This window comes from Pristiophorus japonicus, chromosome 19, assembly GCF_044704955.1.
Source record: "Pristiophorus japonicus isolate sPriJap1 chromosome 19, sPriJap1.hap1, whole genome shotgun sequence".
Lineage (NCBI taxonomy): Eukaryota > Metazoa > Chordata > Chondrichthyes > Pristiophoridae > Pristiophorus > Pristiophorus japonicus.
The window spans coordinates 2735211-2756622 of NC_091995.1; the positions used below are offsets into that span (position 1 = coordinate 2735211).

Below are 21412 nucleotides of genomic sequence, written 5' to 3' on the forward strand. Positions count from 1 at the left end.
AAGTTTGCAGATGACACTAAACTGGTTGGCGGTGTGAGCTGTGAGGAGGATGCTAAGAGGATGCAGAGTGACTTGGACACGTTAGGTGTGTGGGCAAATGCATGGCAGATGCAGTATAATGGATAAATGTGAGGTTATCCACTTTGGTGGCAAAAAGTTGAAAGCAGAATATTATCTGAATGGCAGCAGATTAGGAAAAGGGGAGGTGCAACGAGACCTGGGTGCCATGGTACATCAAGTCATTGAAAGTAGGCATGCAGGTAGAGCAGGCAGTGAAGAAGGCAAGTGGTATGCTGACCTTCATAGCTTGGGGATTTGAGCAGGGAGGTCTTACTGCAGTTGATGAGGCCTCACCTGGAACATTGTGTTCAGTTTTGGTCTCCTAATCTGTGGAAGGACGTTCTTGCTACTGAGAGAGTGCAGCGAAGCTTCGCCAGAATGATTCCCGGGATGGCAGGACTGACATATGAGGAGAGAATAGATCGACTGGGCATTTATTCACTTCAGTTTAGAAGGATGAGAGGGGATCTCATAGACACACATAAAATTCTGACGGGACTGGACAGGTTAGATGCAGGAAGAATGTTCCCGATGTTGGGGAAGCCCAGAACCAGGGGTCACAGTCTAAGGATAAGTGATAAGCCATTTCGGACTGAGATGAGGAGAAACTTCTTCACTCAGAGAGTTGTTAACCTGTGGAATTCCCTGCCACAGAGAGTTGTTGATGCCAGTTCATTGGATATATTCAAGAGGGAGTTAGATAATGCCCTTACGACTAAAGGAATTAAGGGGTATGGAGAGAAAGCAGGAAAGGGGTACTGAGATGAATGATCAGCCATGATCTTATTGAATGGTGGTGCAGGCTCGAAGTGCGAATGACCTACTCCTGCACCTACTTTCTATGTTTCTATGGATGTCCGACAACAACATGACAATTCAGAGACTGTGGAGACATCGAGAGAGGTGGTGGTGAGGTAGAGTTGGCTGTCATTAGTGTACATGTAAGCTGATATCAGACACTTCAGTTGCCCTCTTCGCCATGAGCTTGAAACAGCCACGGTATTCTGATCCATCCCACAAACAGGAATTATTCTCTCACTTTTGTTGTTCACCTGTCCCCAGCCATGATCGCAAACCTTTTACCGAGAACCTTCAAATAAAGCATGTAACTGAGCTCGATCGATTTGCCTTACAACATGTGGAATACAAAAGCAAAATTACAGATCACTGTGTAAATGTAACTCACGATGTGGGACAAGGAGCCAGAGATATAAACTAGTAAAAGCCAGGTTCAGGGCGGATGATAGGAAGCACTTCTCCATGGAATGGGTGATAAACACTGGAATTTGAATTAGAGATGGACAATAAAAGCAGCCTTTCCAATGTGGACCCCTTCTCGAAAACAGCAGCATTCCAAAAGAATCGCTCCTTCCGCGACATCCTGGTCCACTCCCCTATCATCCCCAGCACCCCCTCCCCTTCCCACGGCATCTTCCCGTGCAAGCGCAGGAGATGCAACACATGCCCTTGTACCGCCTCCCTTCCCACCGTTCAGGGCCCCAAACATCCTCTACATTGGGCAGACCAAACGCAGATTGGGTGACTGCTTTGCAGAACAACTCCGTTCAGTCCGTACGTGTGACCCCGAGCTTCCGGTCGCATGTCACTTTAATTCTCCGCTCCACTCCACTCCCACTCTGACCTCTCGGTCCTCGGTTTCTTACACTGTTCGAATGAAGCTCACCGTAAGCGCAGGGAACAGCAGCTCATGTTTTACATACTTCTGGACTCAACATCGAGATCTACAATTTCATTCCATAAACTCTGCCCCTATATTTTTCGGATGGCAGCTATTGATTGTTCTGATATTCCCAGATACATCTCTTCTCGACCTATCTTTTCTTTCTTTACTTGTCCCATTACCATCTCCTTTTGCTTTTTACAATCATACGTCTTATTATTTCATCATTCCTGCTTTCCACCCTATCACAGACCTTCCCTTTTGTTCATTCCTCCCCCCGCCGCGCCCTCCCCACCTTTCCCTACCCCTGCAGTTGGTTAAAACCTGTCACATCTCTAATAAAAACCAGAAAATGCTGGAATTCTCAGCAGGTCAGTCAGCATCTGTGGAGAGGAAGCAGAGTTAACATTTCGGGTCAATGACCCTTGGTCAGATCGGACCAGAATCGTTAACTCTGCTTCCTCTCCACAGATGTTTTTCAAGGATACACTCAAAGCCTCCTTGATAAAATGCAACATTCCCACCGACACCTGGGAGTCCCTGGCCAAAGACTGCCCTAAGTGGAGGAAGAGCATCCGGGAGGGCGCTGAGCACCTCGAGTCTTGTCGCCGAGAGCATGCAGAAACCAAGCGCAGGCAAAACCTCCCTGAGTAAAGCAATCCAGAGAACCGGACAAGCATGGCCGGTACTCCTGCCCACCTTATTGATGAGACTGTGTGCTACACCGAACCGCACAACAGCACTTACCCCTTATGTACTAATAACTGGACGAGCAATAAAACTTCCCAAGGAAACAGTGAAGGGAGAAGTAGAGTTCGGAACTTTACACTATAGAATTAGCAAGTATGTGACGGAACTGAGTCGGCAGTTGAAAGATATGTGAAAGGATGTGTGCGATAACGAGGAAGAGGAAGACAAGGATAAAGGAACAAAACCCCCGGCACTGGTACACGAGGTGGGGGCAAGGGTAATGGTTAAGGTGTTAACAGAAAAATGTGGATTTGCACCCTGACAGAGCGGACCCGATGAAGTACTGATTAGCGGAGACATGTGTGCATGCGTAAATATGAAAGGTGGGGGCCGCTGGAAAATGACAATGGGTAAAGGTTGATATGTGTTTTTGTAACTGGAAGGCGGTATCCAGTGGGGTTCCACAGGGCTCAGTGCTGGGACGTTGGCTTTTTGTAGTATATATCAATGACTTGGGCTTGAATGTTAAGGGTATGAATAGGACGTTTTCAGATGACAGAAAGATAGACTGCGTGGATGAAAATGGAAAGAAAGCTTCGGACGACAGGAAGATATCAATGTACTGGTCAGATGGGTAGAACAATGGCAAATAGAATTAAATCCACATACGTTGGAGGTCATGCATTTGGGGAGGTCTGACAAGGCAAAGGAATAAATATTCAATCGTATGACGCTGAAAAGTGTAGAGCAATAAAAGGACCTTGGAGTGCAGGTCCACAGCTCCCTGAAGGAAGCAGGCCAGGTAGATATGGTGATGAAGAAGGCATATGGAATACTTGCCTTTATTTGTCGAGGCATAGAATACAACAGCAAGGACGTTATGCTTGAAGTTAATAAAGCACTGGTTTGGCCACAGTTAGAGTACTGTGTGCGGTTCTGATCACCACATTACAGGAAAGATGTGACTGCACTAGAGAGGGTACAGAGGAGATTTACAAGAATGTTGGCTGGACTGAAGAATTTTGGCTATGAGGAAAGATTGGAGATGCTGAGTCTGTTTACTTTGGAACAGAGGAGGCTGAGGGGAGACCTGATTGAGGTGTATATAATTATGAGGGGCCTAGATAGAGTGGAAAGTAAGGGGCTGTTTCCGCTGGCAGAGGGGTCAACCACCAGGGGCCACGGAATAAAAGTTATTGGAGGGAGGTATAGAGGAGATATGAGGTAAAATCGCGTCACGCAGAAGATTGTTGGGGTCGGGAACTCACTGCCTGAATGGGTTGTAGAGGGAGAAACCCTCACCACATTTAAAAAATACCTGCATGTGCACTTAAAGTGCCGTAACCTACAGAACTCGGACCAAGAGCTGCAAAGTAGGATTAGGCTGGGTAGCTCTTGGTTTGCTGGTGCAGACGCGATGAGTCGATATGGCCTCCTTCCAAGCTGTAAATTTCTAAGATGCTATGATGTGTGAGCCTTCCCCTTGGCCCAGATTCTCTGCAGTACAAAGGGCGCAACACATTCACCACTTCTGGATATTGTTTCAATTTTGAACTTGGATGAGGTTACTTCCCTGAAAAAGAAAACCACTGTAAGTAATCACCGAGGGAGAACCCTCAATAAGCTAATCTTCATGAAACAGGGAACACCCAACTGGTCTCACCTAGGATTCTTGACCAATTTTGCCCTGCAACGTACAGACTCGCGTTGTTTAATCAAGCCAGATAATTTATTGTGCATCACAAAGATATACAAAGTTAATATTCAACAAAGGCAATAGATATACAGCGACACTTCAGTCCGACGGTTCCTGCTTCCAAACTCTCTGGGGCACCATCTCCTGTTCTGTTGACCGCAGTCGATATTCTTCCTCTCGATGTGCCACCGATTTTCTATCGCCTCAAGTTTACCCGGCTCGGGGTGCTGGTGCCTCCCCACATTAGGTCATGTATCGTGTAGGCCGAAATGATTGTATCATGGACGCATGTTGTTCTTTCCTGATCTCCTCATGTCCCAACATGCAGACCTCGTACGGGTGATTCCTGTTTTCCGATCTTGCAAGCTACACAAAGTTCAGAATTCGTCTAACTGCCACCCTACGGTTTCTCAACCGTCTATTCGGATCGTCAGTTCTCGCAGACAAGTACAGATGAATTACAGTGTCTCTGCCATTGTTATTACACAAATGTTAACATTGAAAAACATGTCCCTCAGCAACAGTCATGCCGATTCCACGTCACCACACTTCAGCAGAACCCTATTCACTAATGCAAGTGCTTACAGCATATTAGATTAGCCTTCCTATCTTGCATTCTGGTTACGGTTCCGCTTTATCAATACAAGTAACAATACAAAGTCAGTGTACAAAGCAAGTAATAACACAACGTCAGTAACGCAGAGTTATAGTTAAGACAACATATGTGAATCTATCAAAGCCTACAGTTCCCCACCTCCAGGTTGAAGTGCTATTCGCACTGATTCCTCGCACAATGTATTGACGTCTCAGCAATAGCTCACACCCTCCCACTTGCAGTCTTTCGATACCATCACCACACGGACTGCAGCGGTTCAAGAAGGCGGCTCACCACCACCTTCTCAAGGGCAATTAGTGTTGGGCAATAAATGTTGGCCTTGGCAGCGACGTCCACATCGCATGAACGAATTAATAAAGAGAGAGATGGACGGTCGGACAGCCAGACAGAGGGACTCCTCATGGATCAAAATAGATGCTTTTTTCTGTGTTTACCATTGCTGCCTCGTGGTGACGCTGTTGCCTGTTCAGATACAGCAGGCGCTCGGTTCTGCCAGAAATGGTTCGTAATAATGTACAATGAAAATAGTTCTGCCTTAAACCCAGGGGCCGGGAGAGGCAAACACGCCCAGAGACAGGTATTTTCAGTTTATCCGGATGCAAACAAAGGGACATAGGAATTCCAAGCCGAAAAGGACGGAGGTCCACCAAGTTCCCCTGGTACAATCGCGGCAGTCACATAATAGATCAATATTGGGGATGGTGACAAATCATAGCAAACCTGTCTGCGGACTGACAGCGTCAAGAATGATTCGGCCCTTTGCCACTTGGAGCCTTGAAATTAAACAGGTAACAGAGATCAACCCAAGCGGCTGTCCACTGATTTGTGACTTATTTAGCTTTCCAATTTACTCAGCAAGAGCAGGAGACAGATTGTATAATGTTGCTTCTACATCCGTTTTCATAATGAAGCTGCAATGTAAGCTCCTTTACAATTCTCTTACATTTTGCTTTCATAACAATCAGATAGCGAGTTAATTGTTGCATTAAAGCAAGGTGCATGACAAGTGCCAGCCGTGGCTCAGTGGGGGGGTACTCTCGCCTTTGTGTCAGAAGATTGTGGGTTCATATCCCACTCCAGACACTTCAGTATCGCAGCATAGAATCATATAAATTTACAGCACAGAAAGAGGCCATTTGGTCCCATCGTGTCCGTGCATGCCGAATAAGAACTTTCCAGCTCGTGGTCCGTAGCTTTGTAGCTTACTACACACCCAAGTACTTTTTAAATAGGGTGAGGCTTTCTGCCTCTTCCATCCTTTCAGGCAGTGAGTTCCAGACCCCAACTCCCTCTGCGTCGAGATATTTCCCCTCATCTACCTCCTTCCAATTACTTTAAATCTATGCCCCCTGGTTGTTGACCCCTCTGCCAAGGGAAACAATTTCTTCCTTCCCACTCTAGTTCGGCACCACATGATTTCATAAACCTCAATCAGGTCTACACTCAGCCTCCTCTGTTCCAAAGAAAACAGACCAAGCATCTCCAATCTTTCCTCATAAGTAGAATTCTCCAATCCATGCAGCATTCTTGGAAATCTTCTCTGCACCCGTTCCAGTGCAATCACATCTTACCTATAATGTGGTGACCGGAACTGCAAACAATATTCCAGCTGCGGCCTAACCAGTATTTGATATATTTTAAGCATAAAGTCCTTGCTCTTGTATTCCATGCATCACGTATTAAAAGCAAGTATTACACAGGCCTTCTTAACCCCCTTATCTACCTGGCTTGCTTCCTTCAGTGACCTGTGGAACTGCACTCCAAGGTCCATTCATTCCTCTACTTTTCATTGTCATACAATTTAATATGTACTCTCTTGCCTTGTTAGATCTCCCCAAATACATCACCTCACACTTAATCTAATTGTATTCAATTTGACGCTGATCTGCCCACCTGACCAGTTCATTGATATCTTCCTGCTGTCTGCCGCTTTCTTCATTTTCAACCACGCAGTGCCATCCCTAAACGTTTTAATCATAACCCCAACATTCAAGTATAATCATTGATATATACCATGGAAAGCAAGGGACCCAGCACTGAGACTTGCAGAATCCCACTGGATATAGCTTCCTGACTCTGGGCCAATTTTGGTTCCAACTTGCCACTTTGCTTTGGATCCTATGGGTGTTTACTTTCCGTGACCAGCCTGCCATGTGGGACCTTATCATAAGCTTTGCTAAAATCCATATACACTACATTATATGCACTGCCTCTTCGACTGTCCCAGATACCTCCTCGAAAATTTCAATCAAGTTAGTCAGACACGACTTTCCCTTAACAAGTCGATGCTTGGTTAATCCATGTCTTTCCAAATTAAGATTTATTCTGTCCCTGAGGAATATTTCCTCTAATTTTTCCACCACTGAGATTAGGCTGACTGGCCTGTAATTACTCTGTCTATCACTTTCTCCCTTTTGAAACAAAGGTACACCGTTTGCAGTCCTCCAGTCCTCTGGCAGCACAGCTGTTGTCAGAGAAAACTGAAAAATGGCAGTCAGACCTTCTGCCTTTTCCACTGTTGCTTCTCTTAACAGCCTGGGATACAGTTCATGGAATACTCTCCACCTGCCTGGATCAGTGTCGGTCCAACAACATTCAAGAAGTGAACTAACACAGTAAGTAATCAGGAAGGCGAATGGAATGTTGGCCTTTATTGCAAGGCGGATAGAGTATAAAAGCACGGATGTCCTGCTACAACTCAACAGGTTATTGGTGAGGCCACATCTGGAATACTGCTTACAGTTTTGATCTCTGCATTGAAGGGCCGATATGCTTGCATTATATGCCGTTCAGAGAAGGTTCACTAGACTGATTCCAGAGATGAGGGAGTTGACTTATGAGGATATGTTGATTAGGTTGGGCCTATACACATTGAAGTTCAGAAGAATGAGAGGTGATATTATTGAAACTTATAAGATAATAAGGGGGCTCGACAAGGTGGATGCAGAGAGGATATTCCCATTCATAATGGAAACTAAAGCAATGGGATATAGTCTTAGAATAAGGGTCCGGCCACTTAAAACTAAGATGAGGAGAAATTTCTTCTCTCAGAGGGTCGTGAATCTGTGGAATTATCTGCTCCAGAAAGCTGTGGAAACTGAGTCATTGAATATATTTAAGGTGGGGACCGACAGATCTTTGAGCGATAATGGAGTAAAGGGTTATGGGGAGCGGGCAGGGAAGTGGAGCTGAGTCCGTGATCAGATTAGCCATGATCTTATTAAATTGCGGAGCAGGCTCGAGGGGCGAAATGGCCGACACCTGCTCCTATTTCTTTCGTTCTTTTGTTCGTAAAGGAATCTCAACACCGATCAGGACAAAGCATCTCGCTTGATTGGCATCCCATCCACCACATTGTACATTCACTCCCTCCATCACCGCTGTATCGTGGCTGCACTGTGTACCATCTACAAGACGCACTGCAGCAACTCGCCAAGGCTTCTTCGGCAGTACCTCCCAAACCCGAGATATTTACCACCTAGGACAAGGGCAGCAGGTGCATTGTAACTCCATCACCTCCAAGTTCCCCTCCAAGTTACACACCATCCTGATGTGTAAATAAATCGGGCGTTCCTTCATCGCTGGGTCCAAACCCTGGAACTCCCTCACTAACAGCACTGTGGGAGCACCTTTGAGATGCTCCTTAAAACCTATCACTTTGAGCAAGCATTTAGTCACCTGTCCAACTATCTCAGCGGTTCAAGAACGTGCTATCCACTACCTTCTCAAGGGGCAATTAGCGATGCCCGCATCACATGAGTGAATTAAAAACAAGAGATGGACGGACGGACGGAGAAGCGTACAGAGGAACTCCTCAAGGTTTAAAAATGTGTTTTTGTTTCCCAATTCTGCCACGTGGTGATGCTGTTGTCTGCTCAGTTACAGCAGGCGCTCGGTTCTGCCAGAGATGCCTGCAGCGGTTCCCAGTATTGTACAATGCAAGTAGTCCTGCCTTAAAACCAGGGACCTGGGGAGGCAAACTCGCTTAGAGACCGGTATAATCAGTTTAGCCCGATGCAAACAAATGGACATAGGAACCACAAGCCGAAAAGGACTGAGGGCCACCAAAATCCCCTTCTACCTTCGCGGCTGTTGCATAATAGAACAATATTGGAGATGGTGACAAATTATAGCAAACCTGACTGCGGACTGACAGCGTCAAGAATCATTCGGCCCTTTCCCACTTAGAGCTTTGAAATTAACCAGGTATCCGAGACCAACCCAAGCAGCTGTCTACTGGTTTCTGACTTATTTAGGTTTCCATGTGACTCAGGAAAAGCAGGAGACAGGTAGAAAAGTGTTCCTTTTCATATCATTTTTATTAAGATTCTGCAAAACAATCTCCTTCACAATTCTCTTCCATTTTCCATCAATAACAATCAGATAGCGAGTTAATTGTTTTAAAGCAAAATACTCAACAGTTGTGAGCCGTGGCTCAATGGGCAACAATTTCGCCTCTGAGGCAGAAGGTTGTGGGTTCACGTCCCACTCCAGAGACTTGAGCACCGCATCACAGTGCTGCATTGAGAGGGCGATGCACTGTCGGCGATGCTTTCTTTGGAATTGGCACTGTTTTTTTCTGAAGATCACGATATTACTTGAAACACGATCTAAATACTATGACACATACTTGCGCATTTTTGTTTCATCAAATTCCGCACAAAACTAACATCTGGTATCAGCCAGTGGGTGGTCAATATACAACATTATCAGAGCAGAGAAGATCCAGCAACGATCACATGTTGGCAGGGACAATGGGTGGTCCCCAGGCCAGAGAGGACAGCAATAGCACAGGGGAAAGGGTGAAAGGCAAGTATCGAGTCTATTTTGGGTCTTTGAATCAGTGACTGTTCCAGACTCGCTTGCTGCAGCTGGAGCGCAACTCAGGCGTTGCCCGCAAAGCCAGGAATTTCTGGTCAACGGCTCGCCATTCTGCTTCAAGACGGAAGATTATATTTTCAGATTCCGATCGGCAGCAGCCACATCCCTAACCCCAATCGCTCGCCCTGCCGATCCTGCTCCCCTCATTTCCCCGTTCCACACCAGCTCCATTCAGCCCGGCTTTACATCCGCCCGGTTTCCGCCTCAAGATGCGCTCCTCCCCCAATTGATATCCTGACTTTGCCCACTCAGAATGACCTCTCCCCGGATTGGGAACGGGGCCCAGTTTGTGATGTTCCCCAGTGAGTGCTGCACAGATTGCACCAACACCCCACACTCTCTGCTCCTTAATGAAGGCGCTGAGCTGTTTATATTCAGTGGGTGGACGTTTCCGCTAAAACCGCAGCCAAAGGAAGGTCACAGGGAATAAAGTTAAATGTCGATCCGGGTAATATCTCCAGAGGAATGCCAGGCTGTGGGCCCTGGAGGGAGAGACTCTATCCCAGTACAGGTTGGGCGGGGGTGATATGTTGCAGGGTGAGGATGGGAGGGTTATTCAGTGACCCGGCCCTGCTGGGGTTACAGTCAAACACTGATTACAGACTGAGATACAATTGGAAATGTTCATCACACAAACACACCCGGGGAGTGAATGGAGTCAGAAACTGGAATTGGAGGGAAAATGATGGAAACAGACCCATTAATGTTAGTGACCTTTAACCCCGCAGATTATCAGCGGTGCGGAGTTTTTCCCGTCATACCATCCCGGACTGAAGATGGGAAAGATTCTCTCAGTGAAAGTGTGGGTGAAAGTGTGGAGATGGGACATGTTGTCCGCATTGTAAAATGACACCTGTCCGCCCTCATAGTCCAGGTACACCCCGATCTTCCGGGGCTTCACAATCGGGGTGAGGGGGGTCTGTGAGGGGGAGGTGCGGGCAAAATAGTCACTTCCGGGATCCAGCCACACAATCCAGTATCCAGTCTCTGGGCTCGGGGTGAGTGGCCCTTTCCTCCCGGCAGACTCTCGGGTCACTCCCAGACCCCATTGTGACTTGTTCCCCACCTCCACCTCCCAGTAGTGTCTCCCTGATGTGAATCCCTCCGATCCCAGGACAAAGGGCCAGAGATCAAACCTCTCCGGATTGTCAGGGAGCGGCTGCTGTTTATTCCCGTGTCTCACACGGGTCCGGCCCTCAGACAGGATGAGCCAGGGACTCGCTGTGTTCGGATCCAGAGTCAGAGAGGCTGGAGCTGGGGGGAAGTTAAAATAACACAGTCAGTGATTTAAGCCGCGATTTCCGCTGTCTCGGCGGGTCGGTGGCGGGCGATGTCGGTGACAGGTCCCGGACTCGCTGCTGGCTCCAGCCCGCTGTCTGAAATTACTTCCCTGATTACACCTGTTAAGCCCCGCCCAGCGGGCTTGCCGGCCAATTGCAGGCAGCGGGTCTGATGACGTCTGGAGACCTTTGACCCACTGAAACAAATGCTATTTTTCCCACTGATCCCGCGAAAAATTCACCGATAATTTATTGATGTGACAGAATCAAACTCTGAGTGACATTCCTTCTTCTAATCCTCAGCTTTCTGCATATTATTGAAAAATTACTTTGTCTCAGTATTGATCAGCACGTCTGGCCAGCTGAACATGACAGAGAAAAATAGATCAAATAAGATGCAATTATATTTAAGACAGAAAAGACAAGTTAATGATAAACTAATCAAATTCAGAGAGGATGAAACTCAAGGATTGCAAGACGCGCATTCAAATAAATGCACAAAGATATAGCACTATTTTATATTACAGGTTTTCATTTTATAATAAGGATATAGAGGCATTGTAGGAAGTGCAAAATAGATTTACAAGGAACGAGTACAAAAAGGTGAGAGGCTATAATTATCAGGAAAGATTGAATCGGCTCTAGAAATGGGAAAACTGAGGGGTGAAATGATAGAGGTCGTTAATATTATGAAAGGGTCTGATAGGGTAGAGGTAGAGAAGACGGTTCCATTTGTGAGGAGACAAAAACTAGACACCATAAAAACATAAAATTAAGTAATAAATCTAACAGGGGATTCAGGAGAAACCTCTTTATCCAGAGAGAGGTGAGAATGTGGAACTCACTACCATGCGGAGCAGTTCAGGCAAATAGCACAGAAGCATTTAAGGGGAAGCTAGATTAACACATGAGGGAGGAAGGGACAGAAGGATAGGCTGATATGGGTAGATGAAGAGGGGTGGGAGGAGGCTCGTGTGGAGCATAAACACCGGCTTGGACTGAATGGCCTGTTTCTGTGCTGTATATACTTTGTAAAAATAAATCATCAGGCTGGGCCATCAAAGCATTGTTACCGAAACAAAGTGGCAACATATGGCACCGGGAAGATGGCGGCTGACCTCGAGAGGGAACAGGTTGCGGGGAGGGTGTAGTGGGATGGAACCTCTCAAAGTCGGATTGGTGATATGGGATGGGGGCTGGAGTTGTTGATGTCAGTTCATTGGATATATTTAAGAGGGAGTTAGATATGGCGCTTATGACTAAAGCGATCAAGGGGCATTGAGAGAAAGCAGGAAAGGGGTCTTGAGGTGAAATATCAGCCATGATCTTATTGAAAGGTGGTGCAGGCTCGAAAGGCCGAATGGCCTACTCCTGCACCTATTTTCCCTGTTTCTATGTTTTTATGTTGAGTTCCCAGCTCTGGTCACCCTGGAGCCATGTCTTCGTGATGCCAATTATATCATACTCGTTAATTGCTGCCTGCGCAGTTAATTCATTCACCTTATTACAAATACTCCTCACATTGAGGCACAGAGCCTTCAGCCTTGCATTTTTAACACACTTTGCCCATTTAGAATTTTGCCATATGTGGCCCTTTTTGATTTTTGCCTTGGGTTTCTCTGCCCTCTACTTTTACTTTTCTTCTTTCTATCTTTTGCTTCTGCCCCCATTCTACTTCCCTCTGTCTCCCTGCATAGGTTGTCATCCCCCTGCCATATTAGTTTAACACTTCCCCAACAGCACTAGCAAACACTCCCCCAAGGACATTGGGTCTGGTCCTGCCCAGGTGCAAACTGTCCGGTTTGTACCGGTCCCACCTCCCCCAGAACCGGTTCCAATGTCCCAGGAATTTGAATCCCTCCTTTCTGCACCACTCCTCAAGCCACGTATTCATCTTAGCTATCCTGCAATTCCTTCTCTGACTAGCATGTGGCATTGGTAGCAATCCTGAGATTACTACTTTTGAGGTCCTACTTTATAATTTAACTCCTAGCTCCCTAAATTCAGCTTGTAGGACCTCATCCCATTTTTTACCTATAACGTTGGTACCTATATCCACCCCGATAACTGGCTGTTCACCCTAACCCTCCAAAATGTCCAGCAGCTGCTCCAAGACATCCTTGACCCTTGCACCAGGGAGGCATCATACCATCCTGGAGTCTCAATTTTGGCCGTAGAAACGTCTATCTATTTCCCTTCCAAAAGAATCCCCTACCACTATAGCTCTTCCACTCTATTTCCTGCCATCCTGTGCAGCAGAGCCACCCACGGTGCCATGAACTTGGCTGCTGCTGCCCTCACCTGATGATTCATCCCCCCAACAGTCCCCAAAACGGTGTATCTGTTTTGGTGGGGAATGACCACAGGGGGCCCCTGCACTACCTTCCTTCCACTGCTCTTCCTGCTGATCACCTATTCCCTATCTGGCTGTGTAAACTTTAGGTCCGGTGTGTCGAACTCACTCAACGTGTTATTCACGACATCCTCAACATCGCGGATGCTCCAGACTGAATCCATGCACAGCTCCAGTGCCGCAATGTGGTCTGTCAGGTGCTGCAGCAGGATATACTTCCTGCACATGTAGTATCAGGGACTCTGGAAGCATCCCTGAGTTCCCACATAGCACAGGAGGAGCATGACACGTGTCCGAGCTTTCCTGCCATCACTTAACCCTGAGATTAACTTTATTTAATTCGGCAACAATGATAAAGGTTACCTACTGATAAAGGAAAAGAAAAAGAAGAAAAGCTACTCACCAATCACTAGCCAATCACTTACCCCCTTGGCTGTGACGTCACCCTTCGATTTCTTTCTCCGTCCTTTTTTGCCTTCTCACCCTGCTACAGGTGTACCAGCTGGCTCCTCCTCGACTCCCGCTCCCCGACTGTGACTGATGGGCCTTTTATAGGCCTCCCTCCGATCTCCTCCGCCTGGTCGATGAACTCCCACCGCTCAGACTGATGGGCCTTTTATAGGCCTGCCTCCGATCTCCTCCGCCTGGTCGATGAACTCCCGCCGCTCAGACTGATGGGCCTTTTATAGGCCTCCCTCCGATCTCCTCCGCCTGGTCGATGAACTCCCGCCACTCAGACTGATGGGCCTTTTATAGGCCTCCCTCCGATCTCCCGCGTTTCCTCGATGAACTCCTACTACTCCGACTCACGGACCTTTTCTAGGCCTCCCTCCAATCTCCCACGCCTCCTCGATGAGCCCCTCAAAGTCGGAGGAGTTCCGTGGGATGGGGGGTGGGACGTGTTGCCGGGCGAGGAGGAATCATGGATTCTGTTATATCTTGAACCTGTTTTGTGATGAGCAATCTGGCTATTTTACTGACGCTGCAGTCACCGTCAGTCTGAAGGGTGAGAACATTGTTCTGTGTCGTCAATACCATACACTGCTTCTGTATTGAACCAGCACTCCTGGATCTGATATAGGTCACAAACAGTTACACTGATTTCACAAACCAGTTTCAATCTCCTTTTGCAGATTATTACATAATATTTTTGTTCTTAATTTCACAAACACTGAAGCTGTGTTTCATTATTTTGATGTATTCACTCAACGAGATTTTTACGAAGTCTGAAATTGGGGTGCTGAAAACGTTTTACCTGGGCTGATGTTCTCTATCATTTCTTTCCACGCTATGTATTGACCGGGCCCTTTGAATATTCCCAGCGGCAGATTTTGGCCATCCAATGAAAGGAGATTATGCTCTTCACTGATTCTGAAAATATGAAACATTCAAATACAGAATTCTCGCAGTGCATTCCTTTAACAGATGAAATAACAATTCAGTAAAGTGAACCTCATACCTTCTCATCCGGGAAGCTGCCTCCTGAAATAAAACAGAAACACAGACCTGAGTTCACAGGGAGGGTCTGGGGGCAAAATTTCAGAATTCAGTGTCATACGCTACATATGGCACCAAGTGAGAAATAGTTCATAAATAAAAACAGAAAATGCTCGAAATCTCTATGAGTCAGGCAGCATCTGTGGAGCGAAACAGAGTAAATGTTTTGTGTCTGTGATCCTTCGTCAGAATTGGAAACCTCCGAAAAGAAACAGATTGTTAAGTAAATGGAGGGGCACTGAAAGGGGGAGGGCAGGACAGAACAAAAGTGAAGGTCTGTGATATTCTGGAAGACAGGAGTAATTTTAGAGACAACAGGGATGATCGCCAAATTGAGCTGATAATGGCGCAAGTTAGGAAACAAAATATGAGCCGAGATGGTGTGTGAATGGTGGAATAACTTCCAGCTGCCTTGGGAAAGAGAGAAACAATAACAGTAAAAGAGGGGAGGGTGGTTTGTAAAAAAAAAAGGAGGGAAGAGAACAAAATATGGGCAGAGGTTATGTTCTGAAATTGTTGAACTCGATGTTGAGTCCAGAAGGCTGTAAAATACCTAAACGTAAGATTGGAACAGAGGATGCTGAGAAGGGACATTGAGGTGTACAACATTGTGAGGATCCTGGATATAGTGGCTAGCAAGGGCCTATTTCCCTTGGTGGAGGGCTCAATTACGAGGGGGCATAGTTTTAAGGTGGTTGGTGGTAGGTTCAGAGAGGAATTAAGGGGGCTGGGGGGGGGCTTCTTGACCCAGAGGGTTGTGGGGTTCTGGAACTCACTGCCTGGAAGGGTGGTGGAACAGGAATCCTCATCACATTTAAAAGGTGATTGGATGGGCACTTAAAGGGCTGTAGCCTCCATGGTTACTGACTTAGAGCTGGTAAGTGGGATTAGACTGGATAACCTTTTGTTGGCTGGCGCAGATACGATCGTAAGTCATGCAGGGCATCGAATACGACACGGGTAATCTCCTGGACTAGTTTCGATCGCCTGGATGGGACGGAGAGGAATTTTCAAGCTTTGTTCCTCAATTGGCCTGGATTTTTATCTGGTTTTTGCCTCTCTCAGGAGATCACATGGCTCTGGCTGGGGTGGAGTGTAGAATGTTTCGGTGCAAGGGGTGTCGCAGTTGTGTGGGGTGGACTGGTTGTGCTGGGTGCTCTTTGCCTTCCCGTCATTATTCATTGTTCATAGGTTTATATGTAACTTCAGGACTGCTGACTGAGGGGCAAGCTCGACTGGCCGTATGGCCTACTCCAGTTCCTATTTCTTATGTTCTTATGTGATCGATTCTGCTTTCTACACAAACTAACTGAGAGATGGAAGAACTTCCATAGCAATTATTGAACCGGACCTCCCACAACCCGGAGTTACGCTGTGCATGTAGCACCGTGATGGGCGCTTCTCCCTGGGGATCTCACACCGCTTGGATTCAGGGCATTGAGTGTCACTTTGGTGCCTTCGGGTGCCTGGTCTGGTCGTAAGTAATGATCAGGTATATGATCAAACTGTTTCGGCACAACTTATTAAGATCGAAATGAAATGTAAACGGTCGGAAGAAAATGAGACTGCAGTGAGGCAGATTTCAGTAAAACGAGTAGCGAGCTAACTAGCTTGAGGCAATAGAAGAAAGATAGATACACAGAAATGAATATCAAAAATGGGATGTTTTAAAAAGTGATTCGAACAATGTAGAATAAATGTATTCTGTTAAAACAGAATGCAATTCCTAGTAGTTTTTGAGGTCCATGGAAAAATAATGAAGCAAGAAGCCTATTTAAATTAAAGCTCAGATTTCAAATGAGATGATCTTGTTGGAAATACTTCATAGATATGTTTGAGAATATAATACACGTGGTTGATGGGACAATACATTGAATGCAGTGTACATGGAGTTTAGGAAAGCCTTGATAAGGTACCTCACAGGCGATGACTAGAGAAGCTCGTGGGATATGGAATTCGGGGAGGATAGCAAATTGGATAACAAATTACTTAGGATAAAATCAGAGAATAGCATTTAATGGTGGGTTTTCAGGGTGATTAGAGGTGGGCAGTGGGGCCCCACAGTGTTTCGCTCTGGGGATAGAATTAATTTGATACAAGACCAAAAGAAGTTAATAAGAACATGTGTGAATGGGCTAAATTATTTTTGGACAGAATTATCTGCCAGTAAGTGTGAGCTGAGACAGGGGAAGTAACAGCAGGAATCCTACACCGAATGGATGTTGGCTCAGTGCGTTAGAAGAGCAGAAGGATTTGGGGGTATAGGTTCACAGAGCATTAAAGGCAGCTCCACGGGTTGATAAGGCTGTTTAACAAAACCTAATAGGATACCAGGTTACATAGGATTAAATAGGATATACGACACTGAAATAGGCCATTCGGGCCAACCAGTCCATGCTGGCGTTTATGCTCCACTCGAGCCTCCTCCTGTCTTTCCTCATCAAAATCTATCACCATAACAGGTTGTGTCACAAGGGATATAGCATATAAAATAAACAGGCAATGATGCAGTATTAGGCTCCACACCAGAGGGACGCTAATCTGGGTTGAATGCGGAGACAGCACAGATGGTCTCGGATGCTGCCTGGAATCAGGAAATGTAAATATAAAGAAAGAAAAAATCAATTTATGGGGCAACACGATATATCATAGTCTTATTTAAGTGAGACAAGGTATGTAGAAACAAACAATGGAGCTACTGAAGAGATCACAAAGTTTCGGTTTAAAGAATGGACTCAGTCGAGAATATTTCGTGGACTTTATGGGCTTTTCTGAGGGTATTTTCCCTGTGGTGGGATCACCCTGTGCCGATCAGTGAAAAAGCTGGTGTTGTTAAAACTCTAGAGACCACATGGCAGTTAGCTGTGACAAAAGAACTGTCAGTCATCCAGAACGGGTTTGCCCACCAGTCCCAGCTAAAGGAAGGGGGCCATGAATATTGACAAAAGAGCTGTCGGCCAGGAAGGGGGGCCACTGACAAAGCCACTCTAACATGCAAAAGCACTTCTCACTTGCATCTCCGAAGGAAAGCAGAACAATGAACCCACTAGCCTGTTCAGACAAAGAGGAGCCAGGTCTTTCCCAACACAAAGACTGAGAGAGATGCCCAGATTCAGAGCCATCAGCCCAATACATATGGTCCATCACTGACCATGACTCATTTCATTTACACTCTGAATAATAATTCCCGGGTCTAGAACGTTTGTAAGGCGATTCGAACCATCCATCTAGCAATTGGGCTAAAATCAAAACCGCTTACACTACTTGTTACAAAATTTAGGATGTGCAAAGAATCCAGAATTGGAGGAGCACAGATATCTTGGTGGGTTGTTTACCTGGAGGAGGTTGCAGAGATAGGGAGGGGAGAGGCCACGGATTGAGTTGAAAACAAGAATGAGAATGTCAAAATTGAGATGTTTCTTAACCAGGAGACAGTTTGCGCCAGCGAGCACAGGGGTGATGGCTGGACGGGACTTGGTGTAAGTTAGGAAATGTGCCTCTGAGTTCTGCATCAGCCCAAGTTTATGGAGGGTGTAAAATCGGAGGCCAGCCTGGAGAGCAATGGACTAGTCAAGTCCATAGGTAGCAAAAGCATAGATGAGGGTTTCAGCAGCTGATGATGAGGCAGGGGATGAGACGGGAGATGTTACAGAGGTGGAAATAAGTGGTGTTGATGATGGCATGGATATGTGGTAGGAATCCCATATCGGGGTCAAATAAGACACCAAGGTTGTGAACAGCCTCAATCAGCCTCAGACAGTGGCCGAGGAGAGGGGTGGAGTTGGTGTCGAGGGAACGGAATTTGTGGCGGGGACCAAAGAAAATGGCTTCGACTATCCCAATATTTAATTGGAAGAAATTGCTATTCTTCCACTTCTGGATATCGGACAAGCACCGTGACACATCTGGAACATTGCCGGGGTTGCGAGGTGAGCTGGGTGAGGTCAGCATACATGATGTTGTGTTTCAGATGATCTCACCGAATGTATTTAAATAAAACAAGGTATTACCTTCAGAAATGAGATTGTGTCTTGCTCCTCCATCTGTCTCTGTAACTCGGATATCTCTCGATTAATACCATTTAACTTCTGTTGGATTCCACTGAGGTTTTCATCCATTGATTTTAGAATATTCCCCTCTTGTTCCCTGAGATCTCTGATCCATTGCTGCTCTTTATCACTGAGAATCTGGTGAATTTTAGCGAACTCTGATGCTATGTGGGTCTGCAGAATGCTCGACTGTTCCTACCAAATGAAATGTGAAACATAATTCATGTACCGTGAAAAAGGGAACAAAACTAACCGAGATCCCAGAAAATCAGCACAGGGAGACATAGGAACATAGAAAATAGGTGCAGGAGCAGGCCATTCGGCCCTTCGAGCCTGCACCGCCATTGAATATGTTCATTGGCTGATCATGCAACTTCAGAACACTCCCACCTCCTCTCTATACCCGCTGACGCCCTTAGCCGTAAGAGCCACATCTAAATCCCTCCTGACTATATCCAACAACTGGACTCAACAATTTTCTGTGGGAGAGAATTCCACAGGTGCACCACTCTCTGGGTGTAAAAGTTTCTCCTCATCTCGGTCCTATATCCCTTATCCTTAGACTCTGACCCCTGGTTCTGGACTTGCCCAACATCGGGAACATTCTTGCTGCATCGAATCTGTCCAGTTTCTTACCCTAACTCCGGAAATCTGCTGTTCCTGCCGCCGTGCGGTGTCCAGAGCCGAATCCTTTCTCTTTGTAGCCGATTCCAGGGATGATTTCAGTTTATCCTGCAATTAGAAATTAAATTAGAGTAAAGTTTAAACATAAGATGTTTAAATGTTGCCAGAGATTCTACCCTCCATGTTACCCTGTACATCTGTACAGCCTCCGTCAGTCCCACGAAGTTGTGGGACTTGTGCCCCGGGCCCTCTGTCGCGACCAGACACTTCACACAGATCAGTTTCTTGTCAGTTTCACAAAACAGCGTCAGTTCTTCCTGATGTTCCTCACAGAGATGTTTACTGTCTCTATCTTTGGTATTCACAGTTATTTTTCGAGCTTTCTCGGCTAGATTCGCCAAGGCCCGATTATCCCTGAAGTTTATTTCCTGAAACTCCTCTCTACATTCCGGGCAGCAGTTTGTCTCCTTATCCCAACACAGTGTGATACAGGAGCGGCAGAAATTGTGCCCACACTCCAGCATTACTGGGTCGGTGAAGAAATCCAGACAAATGGGACAAATTGCCTCCTCGGTCAAACTCTCCGACTGCCATCCAGATGCCATTTTTCTCTCAGCACTTCCTGATTTAATCCGCTTTCAGTTTCAATGTTTGTTTAAAGGGAGGAGCCAGAGCGAGTTTCGGCACAAACCTGCCCGACCTGTTCAGCACTGAGATGTTTACCAATGCTCAGAGGTAAACGCCTACATTAGAATACACGAGGGAAAAGATTGAGCGTTGTGTGTGTGGAGATTTCCCAATTGGACGTTAAGCGCTTCATCTCTTCCCAGAGAACACTGGACCTGTGGATCCAGGGGTTCCCGCTGACGGTGGGCGATGATTGACGGGATTCCTTCAGGAGAGAGTTGGTCCTGTTTCTGGGTGGGGAGGAGATGGCCTGGGACCAGAGATAGCTACACTGATGGCTAGAGACAGTGTGATCTCCTAGGTTACTTTACATGACCTAAAGGAGCCGGAGAGGAATTTTTCAGATTCTACCCACCCCCAGGAGATTATGTGACTCTCTGGGGGTTTGGAGTGTCTCTGTGACGACACATGAAGGCAGCACAACTGTATGGGACAGTCTGGGGAGACCCGATGAACTCTTCTGTTTGGTTTTTTCGTATGTTCGCTGTTCAATGTTACATTCTGTTGATGGAAAATGAAACAATCCGCTCACAGGACAGTATCAGTCAGTATTTAGGTTTAATCAGTAAATTGTGGATCTATAGACAATGTTAAACAGAGAATGAAAGAAAGTCTAGAATTTATATAGCGCCTTTCACGACTACTGGACTTCTCAAAGCGCGTTTCAACCAATGATGTACTTTTGAATCGTAGTCACTGTTGTCATGAGGGAAACGCAGCAGGCAATTTGCGCACAGCAAGTTCCCACAACCAGCAATGTGATAATGACCAGATAATCTGTTTTTACTTCTGCTGATTGAGGGATAAATATTAGCCAGGACACTGGGGATAACTCCACTGATCTTCTTCGAAATAGTGCCATGGGATCCTTTCAATCCACCTGAAAGAGCAGAAGGGGCCTCGGTTTAACGTCTCCTGCAAAAGACGATACCTCCGACAGTGCGGCGTTCCCTTCGTACTGCACTGGAGTGCCAAGCCTCGATTTTTGTGTTTAAGTCCCTGGAGTCGGCCTTAAACCCACAAACCTCTGACACACCGTGTGAGAGTGCTGCCCACTGAGCCACTAATAATAACACACAAGAAAAGAAATTGATAGTATTTGAATATGGATTGTTTTAGTATCTGTTTCCCGTGGCAAGCTGAGGATGGACATCCATTAACAGAGCAAAGAATAGTGTAAAAGGAGCAGGAAGTAAATGGATGTTGAAAATGGTGGATGGGATGTCAATCAAGTGGGCTGCTTTGTCCTGCATGCTGTCGAGATTCTTGAGTGTTGTTGGAGCTACACTCATCCAGAC

General features: G+C 46.3%; 1 protein-coding gene across 1 annotated transcript; it reads right to left on the reverse strand.

The window, feature by feature from the left end:
- Window positions 1-9050: 9050 nt before the first annotated feature.
- LOC139229624 (zinc-binding protein A33-like) lies at window positions 9051-20039 on the reverse strand. Its single transcript, XM_070861134.1, has 6 exons — window positions 19616-20039; window positions 19440-19535; window positions 18765-18998; window positions 14717-14739; window positions 14513-14628; window positions 9051-10878 (listed from the first exon to the last, which is right to left on the reverse strand). Exons 1-6 carry the CDS (start codon window positions 20030-20032, stop codon window positions 10331-10333), a joined length of 1434 nt encoding a protein of 477 aa, XP_070717235.1. The 5' UTR covers window positions 20033-20039; the 3' UTR covers window positions 9051-10330.
- Window positions 20040-21412: the final 1373 nt, after the last annotated feature.

Excerpts from the sequence above, each read along its gene's own strand:
- LOC139229624 (XM_070861134.1), bottom strand. The coding sequence starts at position 20,032 with ATGGCATCTGGATGGCAGTCGGAGAGTTTGACCGAGGAGGCAATTTGT. Across the intron at positions 19,536-19,615 it reads AGGCTGTACAGATGTACAGG|GATAAACTGAAATCATCCCT; the intron begins GTAACATGGAGG and ends TTCTAATTGCAG. Across the intron at positions 14,629-14,716 it reads GCAGCTTCCCGGATGAGAAG|AATCAGTGAAGAGCATAATC; the intron begins GTATGAGGTTCA and ends TCATATTTTCAG.